General features: G+C 61.6%; 2 protein-coding genes across 3 annotated transcripts; both read right to left on the bottom strand.

The window, feature by feature from the left end:
- Nucleotides 1–996: 996 nt before the first annotated feature.
- NSUN5 (NOP2/Sun RNA methyltransferase 5) lies at nt 997–5,022 on the bottom strand. Of its 2 annotated transcripts, none has more exons than XM_059829113.1 (10): nt 4,930–5,022; nt 4,360–4,482; nt 4,110–4,284; nt 3,918–4,026; nt 3,501–3,639; nt 2,954–3,069; nt 2,386–2,564; nt 2,098–2,302; nt 1,862–2,014; nt 997–1,639 (listed from the first exon to the last, which is right to left on the bottom strand). In XM_059829113.1, exons 1-10 carry the CDS (start codon nt 5,020–5,022, stop codon nt 1,537–1,539), a joined length of 1,395 nt encoding a protein of 464 aa, XP_059685096.1. In that variant the 3' UTR covers nt 997–1,536. The 2 variants fall into 2 exon arrangements, with proteins under 2 accessions (XP_059685096.1, XP_059685097.1); XM_059829114.1 differs by having other exon boundaries at nt 3,918–4,039; nt 4,123–4,284.
- A 1,766-nt stretch (nt 5,023–6,788) lies between these two features.
- On the bottom strand, nt 6,789–11,147 carry TRIM50 (tripartite motif containing 50). The gene is made up of 6 exons (XM_059829111.1): nt 10,572–11,147; nt 9,574–9,669; nt 8,432–8,662; nt 8,111–8,133; nt 7,708–7,832; nt 6,789–7,399 (listed from the first exon to the last, which is right to left on the bottom strand). The coding sequence occupies exons 1-6, from the start codon at nt 10,974–10,976 to the stop codon at nt 6,789–6,791; spliced, it is 1,491 nt and encodes a 496-aa protein (XP_059685094.1). The 5' UTR covers nt 10,977–11,147.
- Nucleotides 11,148–13,300: the final 2,153 nt, after the last annotated feature.

Raw genomic sequence — 13,300 nt, 5'->3', positions numbered from 1 at the left:
TTCTTTTTTTTTTAATTATTCTTTCTCCGAGGATGAGGAGCAGGAGCTCTTGCGCGTTACGGTGACGAGTGGTTTTCTTGTCTGCCAGGAACAAGGCGTCTCTCCCAGCAGGCGGAAGGAGGGCAGGTGACCGGGCTCTGTGTGGCGCAGAGGGGACGTGGCCCATTAGCGAGTGGGGACGTGCAGGCAGGCACCTGCTGGAAGGGGCTTTTCTGGCCTTCCCCTACCAGCATGGCCAAGGGGGTGCAGCGGGCTGCTAGAGCCAGGCAGAGCTGCGCAGGAGGAGCCAGCCTGGGCAACTGCGCCCTTGGGGTTTGAGAAAGCGGCTGGAAAAGGGTTAGTGCACGCGAGGGCTGACCCTGGCGCTTCCTCCCTCTCTGCCCCGGGCAGGGTGCTGAGCCAGGAGAGCACCTACTCACCAGCCCTCACTGGTGGCAGTGGCACGAGGCAGGATGGCGAGGGAGCTGGGGTTTGCCCAGGCCAGCTCCAGCAAGACCCGTGTGGCAGAGGGAGATGGGGACGAGCAGGGTACAAGGTGAGGGCACCCTGGGGAGCACTGGCTGTTGGGAGCTGCCCCATTTAGGTCCCAGGTGCCTGGCTCTGCGAGGAGCCAGGCTCTGTCCCTTCCCCGCCGCACAGACCCTGCTGAGAGAGACCCTTGTGCCTGGCTTGCCGTACGTGGCAGGGGGGAGGCTGGGTTTTAACTCAAACTGAAGACTTGGATCATTCCTGGTGTGGCTGATGAGGATTTTAGTGTGAATGTGCAATTTTTTTCCTTGCTTCTTATGTCCCTGGTTTAAAATAAAAAGACTGTGTTCACGTCTGCCTTGCCCGTGTTTGATTCCTGGTCCCGAGCAGGGCCAGGCACTGCTGGTGCAGTACAGGGCCCTGCTTTCCAACACCCTCCGGCTTGTGTGTTCTTGCTCCCCCTGTTCAAAGGCAGGTGCAGGGACAGGATTATTATTTTTTATTATTTTTATTTTTTCACCCCCCACACACACTTTGCCTCCACTATGAGCAGTGGCAGTTTCAGGGTAAGACTGCACAAATATGCTGGAAAAGACAGCGAAGAGAGAGAGAAACTTTAATCTGTTTCATCCTTCCAGTCAAAGGCTTTTCCGAAACCCCGCATCAGGCTGGGGTAAGGATTTGCGGGGGCAGGGAACATGGTAAAAATAACACCCTTAATCCAACTGGAGCACTCCAGCCCAGCACAGTGCAGAAACGGGGGTTGTGCTGAACACTGGTGCTGTTTGCAGACTTCCCAAGGCTGCCCCAGGTCAGGCTCTGGGGGCAAACCTCCTGCTGGGGGCTGGCTGCAAGGGTCAGCCCTGGGTGAGCAGTCTCCCCCCTGGGCAATAGGGTGGCCCTGGAGGTTGGCACTGGGTTCCAGGGGAGCAGGCTGTTCCAGTGTGCGGCTGGCACAAAGCTTTACTTGTGTTCCGAGGCCCCGCTGTTGTTCAGGCCACAGCGACAGTGGAGGAGCGTTCCCCGCCAGCCCCGGCTGGGCACTGTGCAGTCCCTAAAAATGTTATCTCACTCCTTCACCCGCTGCTTTTTCCTCTTCCTCTTCTTGGGAGCTGCTCCTGGCTCCGTTCCCTTTCCGTGCTGCGGGTTCTCAGCTGCCGCAGGCAGAGAGCTGTGGATGAGAGCAAACAGCCTAAGCCACGCACCTGAGGCCCCGCTCACCACAGCTCCTGCCCTCTCCTCCTGCGCTACAGGCAGACCCCCTCCATCTTCCCTCCCTCTCATGTCAGGAAGGTAACGCCCTCCCCCGGGCGCCCCGGCAGCCCTGAGCCTGGCCATGGTCCGCCCCAGAAGCTGCTGGAGGCAGGCAGAGCCCCCCAGGCCCTCCTCTCACCTGGGGGCAGCAGCCCCTTCCCCACACCGCTCCAGGACAGCTACAAAGAAGCCGTGGGTGAGTGTGTCTGCAGGAGAGGCGCGGAGGCAGCTCTCTGCCCCAGGGAAGGCAGCAAGTCCTCGGCAGGGCCAGGAAGGGAAGGCGTTCACCAGCCTGCGGCGTGGGACAAGGGTCAGTGCCGAGCCCTGCAGCACCCTGCGCTGCGCCCCCCGCACCCCTCCCCGAGGCCGGCGCACCTGAAGGCTGAGCCCTGCTCCTGCAGCACGGCCTGCACCACCTCCTCGTTCTCCTCCTGGTGCAGCGAGCAGGTGGAGTAGACCAGGCGCTGGAGAGCTGGGAAGCTCAGGGCATGGCTCAAGACCTTGCGCTGGAAGCCGGCCAGCGCCTGCAGCCGCTCAGCGCTCGGGGCAGCCTCCTCCCTCGGCACCCGGTTCACCATCCCTGCGGGGAGAGCAGCTGTTAGCCAGGGGTCCACGTGCCCAGAGTCCGGCTCCAGGCGGGGCAGCCAGAGCCCCACACATTACCTGAGCCGCTGCAGGACGGGTCGAGGAGGATATAGGTCACCTTGCTGTACTTGGGGTCTCCAGGATCCACGGTCAGGAAGTCCTGCTGGGCCAGCTGGAAGCCAGTGACCCCAGCCCGCATCAGCATGGTGTTCATGGTGGCCAGGCGCTTGGTGTCCACGTCAAAGGCAAAGATCTGGCTGAAGGCAAAGCCCGGCACCCAAGAGAGGCATGAACATCCCACGCGGCCCCAGGAACCATGCTGACGGCAGCAGGCTGCACCAGCAGCCCCAAACGCCGGCTATCTGCTGGGCAGGCAGAGCTCGGGAGCTGCTCCCCCAGGCAGGAGTACTGAGCAGGGCTGGTGTCGGGCACAGAGTGGGGTCAGGGGCTGGGAAGTGAACCCCTATGTGACTTCACGTCCCCTCAGACCCCTCCTAGGGAGAAGTGGGCATCAGCCCGAGTTAGTGGGGCAGGGTGACAGGCGCAGCAATTCCTGCCACCTTCTCCATGGCCCCTCTGTGGGTTCGTGGGGACCAGGGCCACCTGCACCCCTTCCCTCCCCCCCAGCACACAAACCTGCACTCACCCCTTGTTCTTCAGGATGGCAGCCAGGTGGCTGGTCTTGTTCCCCGGGGCAGCACAGGCATCGATGACGTGGGAGCCGGCAGCAGGGCTGAGGAGGAAGGCAGGGAGGCAGCTGGCCTGCAAGAGGGAAAACCCCGGTGAGAGGTGTGGGCAGCAAGCACCCCTGGACCCTCCTTGGGGCACGGCTGGTGCTGTGGGGTTGCAGGCAGCCACAGCAACACAGGGCCAAGTCCCCCACCACCATCCACCACTGGAAGCCTCTACGCGGCCCACAGCCCTGCACTGCTCCCAGCTGCTGATCCCCAGCTCCTTATGGGGTCTTTTTACAGCACAGTTCAGAGCAAATCATCCAGTACCTACAGGCTATGGAAGCAAAGCCATGGGGGAACCCCACAGCTGCAGGATGCATTCACAATTTCAGCTTAAGCTTCAAGCGCTGCAGCAAAGCCGGCCCAAGCCCAGCCCTTGGCATGGAGGAAGGGGCCAACCCTCCACCCATGTCAGTGGTTTTCCCATCCCTGCAGCCTCCTGTTCCCCAGCTGCCCCACCTTGTCCTGCAGAATTATGTGTCCTGAAGTGTACAGCAGGTTGTCGTGGAAGTCCGTCTGCGGAGGGAAAACCAGCAGCTCCGGGAGGTGAAGATCCAGCAAAAATTTCTTCCCGGAGAGGGCCCTCAGTTCCTCCACACTGCCCACGAGGCACAGGGTGGATGAACACACAGTCCTGCTTCACCGTGCCCACACTAGAGCCCAGGCTGAGAACCCCCTTTGTCCCAGGCCTCCTCTCCACTCGGCACCAGGCAGCACCCGGGCAGGCAGAAAGTAAGAGTGGGGACTGCCGGAGACCGTAACCTGCCCACCATGAGCACCAAGACCAACAACCCTTCAGCCCACAGCACCTCGTCCCAAGCCCTTGCCACTCACTGACGTTCCAGGTAAGGTGGGATGGCAGAAAGAAATGCTTACCTGGCTGCCTTGCCCAGGAAGGAGTAGCCCTGGCGCTTGAAGAAGTCAATCACGTTGTCCACACAAGTCTTCAGGGTGTTGACTCGGACGTAGCGCGGTACCTGGGAGGCTGGGGGAGCCGGCTGGGTCAGACACAACCCACCACTGCTGCCAGCAGCACAGGGAGCCCACCCGGCCCCGAGGCCTACTTACCTCCGGGGCTCACTGCCTGTGCCGGGGCCAGGAGATCCTCGTTGCGGCTCACCTTCTGCTGCACCTTCAGGCGGGCCAGCTCGGCCTCCAGCCGGGCCCGGTGCCGCCGGGCCAGTGCCTTCCAGCGGCCCCCACACTTCAGGCCCTTGCCAAAGAGCAGGTCGTATACCAGCACCTGCGGAAAAGTGGGTGAGCCCGGCCCTGCCACCCCGGGCCCCGCCACCGAGGGGGCACCCCCGGCCCCCCTTACCTTCGCCAGCTGTGGGGGCAGCTTCTTCTCGGCCTGCAGCAGCGCGGCGCCGGCCAGCAGCTTCTCCAGTACCGGGGAGTAGCGGAGGGTCTCGGACACCAGGGCATACAGCTGCCGGACGTGCTGTGGGGCGGTCAAGGGCTGCCCGGGGGCAGGTCCCGAGCCCGCCGCCGACCTCCGCGGGGCTTCCCGCCTCGGGCCTAAACCCCCCCGGGTCTCACCTTCCTCGGGCCTACCCCGCCGGGTCTCACCCGCCTCGGGCCTACCCCGCCTCGGGCCTAAACCCCCCGGGTCTCACCCTCCTCGGGCCTACCCCGCCTCGGGCCTACCCCGCCTCGGGCCTAAACCCCCCGGGTCTCACCCTCCTCGGGCCTACCCCGCCTCGGGCCTAAACCCCCCGGGTCTCACCCTCCTCGGGCCTACCCCGCCTCGGGCCTAAACCCCCCGGGTCTCACCCTCCTCGGGCCTACCCCGCCTCGGGCCTACCCCGCCTCGGGCCTAAGCCCCCTTGGGCCGCCCCCCTTCCCCTCCCCGGCCCCCCCAGCTCCCCCGGCTCCGCGCCCCCCGCACCGGGAAGCTGCTGTTGTACACCAGGGTCTTGATCCCGCCATCGCCCCGCTCCAGCCCGGTCAGGACGGCGGCGGCCGCGCTGTAAAGCGCCATGTCCCCGCCCGGCCTCCGTCCCACCCGGCCGCGTGCGCCGCCGCCACTTCCGGCGGTGCGACCTCCCGGCCGGCAGGGGGCGAGCGGCGCCGCCGGGGCCTGGCGCGGCCTCTCGGCAGCCGCCGGTGAACGGGGCGGCTCAGCCGCCCCCGAAGGCCGCGACCTGGGCTGCGGGCGGGCCCGGGGCCGGGCAGCGGCTCTGAGGCGGGCTGAGCTCCCGGGCTGGGGAGAAGGGGCGGCCGGGTGGGCCCGGGCCCGGCGAAGCCTGCCAGGGCGTGAGGGCTCGGCCCCGGCAGCGGGGAGGGGAGCGGAGCAGCCTGGGCGTCCCGGGGCGTGAGGGCAGCACCTGCCGTGGAAATCCCGCTTCTGTGGCGTATTAACGCCGTCGGTGTGCGTTAGTGCTCGCCGTGCGTGTGGCGGGAGGGGGGAGTGGAGCTTCACTGGAGCCTTTGGTGCTGTTCGTGCTTAAGTAGGACAAGGTGAAGGACAGCCCGGCCCGGCAGAGAAGGGCTCGGCCTCTGGGAAGCTTAGAGCTGGCCCTGAGGGGTAAGGGATACCCGGGGACAGCCGAGGTAAGGCCAGCACCCTGGTCCCTCTGAGAGGTCTTTGAAACCCCCCCCGCATCGCCCGGCGTCACAGAGCCGTAACTCCAGCAAGGCCGACTCCGGGGACATCTGGATCCATAGCCAGGCAGCAGGGATGCTGCAGAAATACCGTGGCGCTGCAAAGTTTTACTGGGATAAGCAATCGGCGGTGCGGGTGTTAGTGGTTGGTCAATCATGTTGTACCTGAATGTTTGAGGGGTGTAAGAACCCGGCGTAAAACCACATTCGGGTACCACAATTTGACAGGGACACCTCATGCACAGGAATAAATATTTACCCTAGTAATGGTGTATTTTGTGTCCTAGCCTCTCCTTGGGCGGCATGGGCCAGTTGCGAATTTTGGTGACAAGCCCCAGGAACGGGTCCCAGGTGACTCTGTGGTTAGCAAGAACGACAACTCGCCGTGGGCCCAGGGAGGGGTCGTTGGAAAGCTGCCGCCGGGCTGTGTGCAGGGTGGCCGAGCCAGCCAGGCTGTGCTCCCAGCTGTGTCCGGGTGCCTGGCCCTGCTCCCCTCACACGGCCTGAGCCCGCGGCCCCGGGCGCAGCGTCCCACCCTGGCAGGCTCTGTGCGTGGTTCCCCAGGCCAGCTCGCATCTGGAAGAGGCACTGCCCCGGGCAGGCCGGCGTCCTTCTGCCGGGGGCTGACCTCTGCGGCCTGGCACACAGCTCTCTGCAGCTGCTTTTTTGGCTTCTGTTTTCTCCTCCTGTCAGCCCCCTGCGCATCTGCGGAGCACTGCAGCTTCCCGCTGAGCTCTGGCTGTGGTCAGTTCCTCAGAGACTGTACTGGTATTAGCTAGCAACCAGCTCACCTAACACAAACTATTTATTCAGAAGACAGACGTGAACAAAGACCCCCAGCCGCTCATAGCTCATGCTTTTCAGGCAGGTGCTCCTTTCCATAGGGAGATCTTTGCAGGCCAGGCATGTTCTAGGCTTTTGAGTTAGCCCAACAGATTGGGGATGGGGATTGAGAGGTCAAGGCTGACATTTTATGCTCTTAGAGGAGAGGGGAAGGACCCTCCTGCACTGCTGAAGCTTACTCTGCAGTACCACCGCTTCCATGGGAGGACAACCCTGCATGCAGCCTGACTGTCCTCTGCTGCAGGCCCTCGGGACTCAGCCACAGCCCTCCCTGGCCACAGCCTCATCCCACTGGCCAGGCTACGGCTTCGTGGGGGGTTCCTCTGGGGCAGGATGGTCGTACGGCACCCGGGGGTGCTGGCTAGCTGTGGGCGTGGGCAGGATGATGGGGGGCGAGTAAGGCCCTCGCTCCGGCCAGCACAGGTCCACGATGGGGTAGAGCTGGCCCTGGAACTCCGCCTGGAAGGTGTAGATGGGGCTGAGCTCATCGGGGTTGTCGGCGTTGTAGAAGGTCAGCTCGCCCTTCTCGTAGTGCAGGTAGATGCCAATGCGCTGGGGCCGGGTGGTGAGCGGCAGGGCGGCCCGTGGGGTGCTGAAGGCCTCGTAGATCTTCCCTTCCTTGAGGCCGATGAGCCACACGCCATTCTCGGGAGACTTGTTCAGCTTCCCTTTGCGGCTGACTGTGCCTTTGATGATGCCCACGCGCCAGTGGTTCCTGGTGCCCACAATCACTTCCCAGTAGTGCTGGCCGCAGGAGAAGCCCTTGCAGGTGAGGATGCAGTTGCTGGAGTTGAAACGCTTGGGGTTGCTGTCCCGGCGCTGGTAGAGCCCACACTGCACCACCGTGTCACCCTTGAAGAGCTCCAGGAGGGGATGCGCTGTCACCGGGTCCAGCTTCAGTGTCTCTGGAGCTAAAAGGAAAGCACACAGGCTCCAGGCACACTAGGGGCAGGGGTCTGGCTCCGGGCAACCCGGGGGCTGGCACAACTGGACAAGCTGGCACTGCTGAACTTTAAGCAGCTAGAACATTATGCCAGAGCAGGCTGCTGCCAGCATGAGACATGGCCAGCCACTGCTCCAGGAGCTCTCCTGGGGGTGAGGAGCGCACAAGCAGAGGGCAAGACAGAGGCCACGGCAGCGCAACACTGGCTGGGCAGCCTGTCCCACGCGCCAGTGAGCCCAGGGCAGCCGCCACACAGCCAGCGGGGCAGGTCGGTACCTGGCAGGACACGGCGGTGCAGGCGCTTCCACACAGTCATCTTGATGTCGTCTTGGTGGAAGCATGGCTTAAAGGACACGGGGCTAAAGATGCCGTCGCTGGGGTGCAGGCTGGGGAGCTCTGACCTGGAAAGACACAGGCAGCCATGACACAGGTGACAGAGACAGTGTGTGACCTCTTCTCACCTGGCTGCTGTGTATGATGGAGCCACTGCTGTCTCGCCAGCTGCTCTTGCCTTCTTCTGGGGCTAGGTGCATGGGTCTGGCTATCCATCACAACAGCAGCGTCCAGGCAACGCTGCCCCAGCAATCCTGAGACGCCCACTGGCCTGGGACCGCTAGCCCTGGTGCGGAGGCACTGCCATCCCCATTGATGCTGTTTGCTGCTGGATCCCACCACTCACCTGAACTGGGAGGAGCTATATTTCTGGAAAACAAGAGAAAGAGAGAGTCGGTGGTGGGAGACTGACGGAATGGTCACAGCTGCACACATCCCTGCCTCGGGCTGGAGAGGCCAGGGCTCTCCTCTCCTGGGAGAACTAAGGGCATTGCCTCTCGTGGAGGGCAGGTCTCTCCCATCGGGAGAAGCCCTGGCTGGACAGAGGGCACCTACATCTCACTTCTTGTGGTGGCCCAGCTATGCTTGGTGAGGGTTCCCGCTGCCCACAGCTGAGGGCTGGAGACCCTGGCTGACCATCGCTGTCTTCACTAGCGAGTGCACTCACCCGGATGAAATCAAGCTGACTTTCATTGCTGAGTGCCTCCAGAGAGCTCTGCATCTCCTTAATCCTCTGCAGAGTATCTGATGTCTGCTTGACCTGGGCCTCAATGGAGGTGATGAGCTGGGCTGCCTTCCCCTCGATGCTCTCCAGGAAAGTGGCCTTCTCCTCATCGATGTACCTGTGCAGCTCCTGGAACTCCTTCCGGATCACCCACTTGAAGACATCCGCCTCGTTCTGCCAGGAGACAACAAGCGGCTGTGCAGGGCTGCCTTGCTCCATCCCCTTCACCTGGTTTTTGGTTTCAGAGATGCCAGCAGCAATGTTAACATGTCCCACCAAGTCGCCCTTCACTGCCTTTCCAAATAAAGAGCAACTCTCCACAGCAGGCTAGATACTGTTTCATCCTGCGGTTCTCAGCAGCTCACCAGCAGAGCACCCCTGCCTTACACCTCTCCTTCCCCAGATTTTGGTTTCCTGATGTCCCAAGCAGCTTCATCAGAGCCTTGAAAGAGCTCTTGGATCCCTCTGCTCCCAGGGAGCAATCTGTGTCCTTGGCTAAGGGGGAGAAGAGTGCAGCTCTACTTTCATTTGGGTTGAGCCCTTCTGAGGAGCTCCACTGGGAAGCTTTGGCCTTGGAATGGATGCGAGGAGGTCCCCTGGAGACCTCTATTGTGGTCTATTCCCTCTATTGGGAAACGGACACACAGCTAAACTAGGCATAAACTCAATGTGAAACCAATGGCGTTGCTCCGACTCTGGGAAGCCTGCTCCGAGTGGGGTCCTTTCCACCTGTTACCTCCCCATCTCCAAGGACATTCGGTCAAAGCAGCTCTGAGTGGTGCTCCTGCCAGGACGCTCAGTGAGGGTTACGTCACCCCTTCTGAAAACAGGGCTGTGCCACCAGAGCGGGCTACGTCACCCTTCCTGAAAACAGGTCTATGTTTAATCTCTGAGTTTTGTGGAGAACACGAACCTCAGGGAACAGGGTGGAAGATAAGCCCTGTCTGCTATCCCAGGGAAGGGGGAAGAGAAGGAGAGGAGTACAGGAGGTGAGCTGGGGAGACCCGGGAGCAGAGGTTGCTCCAGGGGCTGTGTGGGGCACAAAGGATTCGAGGACACAGGCTCCCTTGGCACATGGCACTCACTGCGATGCGGCTTTTGTTGTTGATGAGCTTGCTGAAGTGTTCATCCAGGTTCCTCTTGTACTGGTGGACATCGGTCAGCAGCACAGCCAGCTCCTCCTGAAAAGACAGCACCTCTGTAGGAGGGACCTCTGTGGCAGACTCCTTGATCGCAGGCAGTGCTTGTCAGCCCCCCAGGGAACACATGGCCCTCAGAAGCCATGTTCTCCTAAGCTTTCTCTAAGCTTTCTGGGGTCCTGCATGTCCTGCTGATCTTTACTCTCTTGATCTAGAGGATTTGGGGTTGCCAGAAGCAGGAGAGCACTCAGAGCATGGCCCCGATCTGGATGCTGCTGACCAGGTACTCTTGCCAGAAGCACCATGTCTCTACTCCCATTCCCGACCCTCTGTATCTGACATCCTGTGGCTGCTCCACACCGGGTGAGCAGGTGGCAAGTGGCTGGAAGCCAGCACCAGGCTGGCGGCACCCTCCTAGCACCGGTGCCGGGAGCCTGGCTGGGGCAGGAGCATTTCTGGTGCCTTCTGCTCTTATCTCCCTGGTGTCAGGAGTGGAGGGGACGGGTGGCCCTGTGCTTTTCCATTCCTGGGTCTTTCATGTGATGCTGGGCAGGGGACGCCAGCTGTTTACTCTGCCTGGCTGGGGCTCCTGTTTCCCTGCCTCCCTGCTCTCCTGTGGCACCTCGCCTCAGCCCTTATCTCCAGACTCTTTTTGATGGTATTTGGAAACAGTCTTGAAAGGCTGCGCCGACACTCCCCGACCCCTGGCTCTCCCCACCGTGGTTCAGCCACCAAAACCATGAGCCCTCTCAACCGGGAATGTGCTCAGCCTGAGAAACCAGCCCAGGGACCCTGCCCCACATCTAGCTGTGCCATGGGACCATGCTCCCCACACTGGAATCATTTCCAGCCTGTCCCTTGAAGAAGAGGGGACATTTGGCCAGCAAGCACTGCAGGTGCCCTAACCCCCACCCCAGGAGCCCCTGCCAGCTCTGCCTGCTAACCTTCATCCGGCAGTACGCAGTAGAGGTGGGGGTGATCTTGTGCTGGCGGTGGTTGCCGATGGTGCCACACAGCCCACAGATCACCTCTTGGTCGGCCTCGCAGAAGAGGCTGAGGGGGTTGTGGTGCGTTGGGCAGGACTCTGGGGTGGGCTCTGCCTCGCCCCGACTCTGCAGCGCCTCAATGACACGGGCCAGCGTGACGTTGGGTGGTGAGGCGCTGCAGTCCACGGTTTGGCGGCACACAGGGCACAGGAACTGCCCGTCCAGCTCTCCGGAGAGTGACACCACGCAGGACTTGCAGTATGAATGCCCACACTGCAGCATCAGGGGCTCCTTGAAGACCTCCAAGCAGATGGGACAAAGGAGCTGGTCCTCCAGCTCGTCGATGCTCATCCTCCGAGCCATCCTGCCACCGTCCTGCGCAGACCTGGCCAGGGAAACACGGGTGGGAGATCAGTCCTGTTCCGAGAGCAAGATAAGCAGAGGTGAGTGAAGACAGAGCTCAGCACCTGAGGAAGGTGAAACAGAGAGACACCTCCACCCCCCCAGCAGCAGCGCAGACAGTTGCAAACTCATCATTAGGCTCCATGCAAAGTCCGAGATGCTTGTTTTAACCCGCGATGGGAGTTTGGGCTCTGGAGACGTGAGACCACACCTGGCCATGCCTGCTGGATCTGCCTAAGGTGTCAGAAGTCTCCACCAAGCTGTTCCTATCTGGGGCCTTTGCCTGGAAGGTGTGTCAGACTGCAGCCCACCCTGTGTGTCAGGGCTGAAGACAGAGCTGAGGGGGATTTTCTGCTGAAAAATTCCAGTATTGACCCTGGCCTGTATGAATTCCTACAGATCTCTTTGGGCTCATTGTCTTGGTCACAGACATCCTCAGAAGGACTCGCATTAGCTCAAGTGATGCATCTAAGCAAAAGCAGAAGGAAATAATAAAGAACACGTTTATCTAGGAGACAGGGACCACCACCATGCACTAAACACGTGTGAGAGTGGATTCAACCTATATGAGTGTTGGGAAGCTGAGGGACAGCGTGCAGGGCTGCAACTGCAGCTCACCCCCTTGAAACGCACTGCGGTCTCTGGTCCCCGCCGCGCTCTGCACTCTGGGCCAGCACCCCCAAAAAACATGAGCCCAAATCCCCGCCTCTCCCGCCGGCCCTGCGGCTGCGCGTGGACAGCCTATTGAAGGTTTGTGCAGCATTGCCTCCCCTGCTGTTCCCGGCACTGTGGGATATAACTGCCAAGATCCTGGGCACGTCAAAGACATGACCTGAAGTCAAAGACTCAGTAATTTCCCTGGGGAAAGGGGGGGCTGTGACCTGAGATCAACTTTTATCATACATTTCTATAGAAGCTTGATGAATCAAGGAAAGGTTGAATGTCAGCCTGTGACCCATCAGACACCACAGGACCCCATACAGAGGAACCACCCTCACCTGCTCCCTCTGCTCACACAGAAACACCTCCCAGAGACCCAAATAACAGCCCCCTGCTCACCATACCACTCACGTGTCCTGCACTGCTTCCTCCCGTCCCTAGCTCGGGCTGCGCTCGTCCCGGTGCACCGAGTCTGATGAATGTCACTCGGCTTCTCCCAGTCAAGCTAAAGATTTCCACCCCATCGGAGGGGTGGACAAGGCAGGTGGCGGGACCGATGGCCCCTCGGTGGGACGGGGAGCCAAGCCGCTCCCCTCCTGCAGCCTCAGCCCCACCGGGGAGAGGCCAGGCAGACTCTCGTCCCCCTCTCCTGCTCTGAGGATGGTGACACACCCCCACAAAGGGCTGGCCACTGCCCCACCGCACAGGTAGGGGCACACACATCATATGACTGCGCGGGCAGGAACCTTGATAAGAGCCGGTGGTGTTTGCCTCCTTGAGCGGCCAGTCTCCCCGAGTCCTGCTGAGGTTTCACTCACCCACACTGCTTGGGTCAGCAGGAACATTCTTACCAAAATACTTTATCAACTAAAGCTCTTTTTTGGTTGAAACAGCATTTTTTGTTGTTGTTTGGTGAAAACCTTTCGTTCTTTTGGAAAAGACCAGAAGGAAACCCAAAGCGTCCCGCCTCCGGTGTGGGGCAAGACATGTACATGTTTTTGTCTGACTGTGCAAAAAATGGTTTCTCATGTAATTACTCTCGGTTCTTGACCTGCAGCCAGCCACAGCTTCCCTCTCAGTGTTGCCCAGGGGAAGCCGGGGATGAAGGACGGCTTCTCAGCCAGGAGGGTCCAGCCTGGGGCAACCCTCCGGAGACTGTGGGATGGGGTTAGCGGAAACAGAGGTTAAAGGATTAGCCCCGGGCTCCCGCCGCAGCCTCACACTGAAGGTGTTGGGTCTTTGGGCCGCAGTAAGCAGGGAGGGTGCAGCACCCGTTCCCCTAGGGGGGCTGATGGGTGAGGACAGGCCGCAGGGATGTCCCTCCCTCGAAGGGGCCTTTCCTGCAGCCGCGGGAGCACCCAAGCCGAGGTCCCCCATTCCACAGGCTCAGCTCAGGGGAGCAGGCCCAGGGCCCTGGGGCTGCTGCCAGTGCCGCGGGGGAGAACGCGGCCTCAGCCTGCGAGCAGACACGCCCGGCGGGACCGTCCGGGTCTCCCTGAGGGGAACAATGCCCGGAAGAGGCTGCTCTCCCCCGCAGGCCCGGTGGGAACGGCGGGGAACCGGGGCGGGGCAGCCGCCCCCGGGCCCGGGAGGAGGAGGCGCGGGCGGCGCAGACTACACCCCCC

Source organism: Gavia stellata, chromosome 25 (assembly GCF_030936135.1).
Source record: "Gavia stellata isolate bGavSte3 chromosome 25, bGavSte3.hap2, whole genome shotgun sequence".
Classification (NCBI taxonomy): domain Eukaryota; kingdom Metazoa; phylum Chordata; class Aves; order Gaviiformes; family Gaviidae; genus Gavia; species Gavia stellata.
The sequence above is the reverse complement of the archived record's forward strand: the minus strand, read 5'-3'. Positions and strand labels throughout refer to the sequence as shown.

Coding starts and splice junctions, on each gene's coding strand:
- NSUN5 (XM_059829113.1), bottom strand. CDS start 5,022: ATGGCGCTTTACAGCGCGGCCGCCGCCGTCCTGACCGGGCTGGAGCGG. Junction 4,285..4,359: donor TGCCCCCACAGCTGGCGAAG/GTAAGGGGGGCC, acceptor ACTTTTCCGCAG/GTGCTGGTATACGACCTGCT. Junction 2,303..2,385: donor CCCGTCCTGCAGCGGCTCAG/GTAATGTGTGGG, acceptor CTCTCCCCGCAG/GGATGGTGAACCGGGTGCCG.
- TRIM50 (XM_059829111.1), bottom strand. CDS start 10,976: ATGGCTCGGAGGATGAGCATCGACGAGCTGGAGGACCAGCTCCTTTGT. Junction 8,663..9,573: donor ACAACAAAAGCCGCATCGCA/GTGAGTGCCATG, acceptor GTCTCCTGGCAG/AACGAGGCGGATGTCTTCAA. Junction 7,833..8,110: donor TATAGCTCCTCCCAGTTCAG/GTGAGTGGTGGG, acceptor GTGTCTTTCCAG/GTCAGAGCTCCCCAGCCTGC.